The 2681-nt window shown below is 60.2% G+C and overlaps 2 protein-coding genes across 2 annotated transcripts in view; both read right to left on the bottom strand.

Moving 5' to 3' along the window:
- Positions 1 to 89, bottom strand: part of KIAA0100 (KIAA0100 ortholog) — a 20074-nt gene extending 19985 nt beyond the window's left edge. Inside the window, exon 1 of the mRNA XM_019510975.1 lies at positions 17 to 89. Within this exon, the coding sequence (XP_019366520.1) occupies positions 17 to 89 (73 nt within the window). The remainder of the gene's footprint in view (positions 1 to 16) is intronic.
- An 810-nt stretch (positions 90 to 899) lies between these two features.
- SDF2 (stromal cell derived factor 2) lies at positions 900 to 2680 on the bottom strand (the record flags this gene model as incomplete). Its single annotated transcript, XM_019510974.1, has 3 exons — positions 900 to 1632; positions 2197 to 2393; positions 2662 to 2680. Coding segments are annotated over 3 exons (504 nt in total), but the record flags the coding sequence as incomplete, so codon positions are not given.
- Between the last annotated feature and the right edge of the window lies 1 nt (position 2681).

The raw sequence follows: 2681 nt of genomic DNA, 5'->3' as shown, positions 1-2681 counted from the left end.
CCGCGGGCCGACCGGCAGCGAGCCCGGAGAGCGGCCGGGCCGACCGTGAGCGCCCCCGAAGTGAGCGCTGCCTGCTGCGCCTGCGCCATGGGGCGGGGCCTGGCGGGAGGGGCGGGGCTAGAGGAGGAGCACGTGCCCGGCGCTCCCCGAGGCCGGGCTGGTTGCTGTACGGTTCTGCCCTCCCGCGCCGCACCGTGGGGAGCTCGGCCCTGCCCCCGGGGCTAGGGCCCCGGGCAAAGAGGGATTCCCACCCTGCCAAGCGCTGGTGGTGCAGGTGCACCCTGCACGTTGGCCCCTCCTTGCCCATGCGTCACCAGAGCCTTCCTCGTCCTCGCACGCGGTCTCCAAGCGTGAGAGAATTCACCAGAGCCGGCTGCTTTCTCCAGCGAGCACAGGCCAAGCTGGAGCGCCCCAAGCAATGCAGTGTCCCGGAGACTGAAGGGGAATCTCTCCTTCTAGGTCTCAGACACAGACAGACGCTGCGAGCATGACCGTCCCTGGCTACGTTTAGGAACAGGAGCCTGGGCTTTGCCCCCTCCAGGCCCCTGGCAGAACAACTCTGAGGCGCATGTGGCATCAACGCTCAATTGTGTCATTTAAACCCACCTACCCCACACTTGTCCCCTCTTCCAGCCCAGCTTCCCCTTCCTGGTATCAGCACAGCTCCTTTTCTAAGCCCATGTGACATGAAGGAAGTTCTCTGCGGCTTCTTATCCTGCAGCCGCTGCTGGTTTTTGGCTGAGCTGTTGCTTTTACTGTTCTTTTCATAAGCAGCGACCTTGTCCCACTAGCAGCACCCACCCACACCCCTCCCACAGCAGCTGTTGCTGAGAGCGATGCGGGAGGGGAGCGATTCTGTCCCCCGGGGACATAGGAGCAGAACAAAACAGCGCACACCCTTAGAGAAGTAAATTCTTTTATGGCCCAGCCCCTGTCAGCAGTTCTCCCCAGGACACGTCTGTGCACAAACGTCAGCAGTACAGATCTTACAGAGACAAACAAATGAAACTGTGACAGTGAGAACAGGCTCACTGCAAGGTGATGAAAGCAAGTCACGAATGGTCCCTTTTTCTGTGGGAGAGTTTGGCTTAGCACCTCTGCAGGGGGGGTGGGGAACCTGCTGTGAGAGGAGCCTGTTGCAACAGATGAAGCCTGTACCAACAGGGATAATGAGACCCAGTCAAGGAAAGAGAAGGGGAACAAGGGCTCTGCTGCCTGGCCTGTGCCCAACTGCTCCAGCGACCGAGAGCTGCTGCAAAGGCACCTGGAAGCAGAAAGGTCCCTACAGGAGCTGAACACTTGCGGTAAAGGTACTGCAACGCTGGGAAGCTCCAGCGCAGTCTGTCATAACTCAGAATGGTAGGGATCCATTCTCAGCAGCTCACTGGGTTTCATGAAGATCCCTTCCATGACCTTCCAGTAGTTGTTCTGGTTAGAGTAGGACATGCCGTGCACTTCCTTCTGGCCATGGATGGGCCGTCCATACTGCTCCCCAGTCACAGAGAGGAAGACGTCAGTGGAGGAGTGCTTGAACCGCACCTCGCTATCCCGCGCCCAGTACGGCCCGCTGCACACCACCGTCCAGTCATCCAGGTAGTCTCCCTCGCCGTCCTCCCCAAATGCGCTGACCTCCTGGAACAAATGCAACGGGAGTACCAGAGCTGACGCGTTAGCCACAGCCTAGGGCAAAAACATTCCTATTCGTGGTCTGGGCTGGACGCGGTCTTGGAAAACAAGCTCTGAAACCCTGAGCAGGGGCTGAATGTGGGGCTCCGCATCAGATTTAAGGGGTATGCCCCCATGTTACTCCTCCCTCCCCCCCAGGGACATCATCATTTTGTCAAGTTGGGAATGCAGCTCAGCCCCAGGATAGCTTCACAGCTGTGAAAACAGGCAGGACTTCCCTAAGAACCTGCCTTTCCAAAGCAGTAACTAAGAGCCTCCCCTTCCGCCTGCTGCACGGAGAGCACACAACCTTGTCCCCTACCCCAGGTCTGCAAAAGAATGATCCCGCTCTCCCAGGAAAGCACCAGTCCAACTGTCAGCCAGATTTGGACTCATCTTGTTCACGTCCATGCAGAAGCACCAACCTCTCGCTAAGGAGAGGAACGTGTAGGTCAAGGCCAACCAAGCCCCTCAGCAGAGAACAGGAACAGCGTGCGGAGGCAGCCGCTGGCTCCAACCTCCAGGACTTACCTGGTTGCCTGAGAGGGGCGAGGTGAAGTGGTGGCTGTGCAGGTTCCTCCCCGTGTTGATGTGGGTCAGCCGGATGGACTGCCCGCACTTCACGGGTGTCCCCCTCCCGCACACCGTGGAGGTCTTCCCCCGAATCCTCCAGTAGCTGTTGCTGTCGTCCACGGCCGAGACGCCCGTCACCGACTGCTGCCCGCTGCCTGAGCGACCGAAAGGGAAACCGTGGGATCTCCATCGCTGGTGGCGCTCAGCAGCGATGCCCGGCTCCACGACGAGCTGGGCTTCGCCGGTTGCCACGTGTGGTGGGAAAGGAATTTGTTCCCCTCCTACTACTATCTGTATTGGGGGGCGGGATTTTCCCCTCACCCAGAGGCACCCAGTGCGGCTGCAGCCCAGACTGGGGACGGGGCTACCCCGACCCCCAGTGCCCCCCCGCCCCTGATCCCCAGTGCCCCCCGCGGCCGGTACCGGATCCGTAGCGCACGTCG

Source organism: Gavialis gangeticus, unplaced genomic scaffold (assembly GCF_001723915.1).
Source record: "Gavialis gangeticus isolate Ggan-Ray unplaced genomic scaffold, GavGan_comp1, whole genome shotgun sequence".
Lineage (NCBI taxonomy): Eukaryota > Metazoa > Chordata > Crocodylia > Gavialidae > Gavialis > Gavialis gangeticus.
This window is presented reverse-complemented; position numbering and strand designations above follow the sequence as displayed.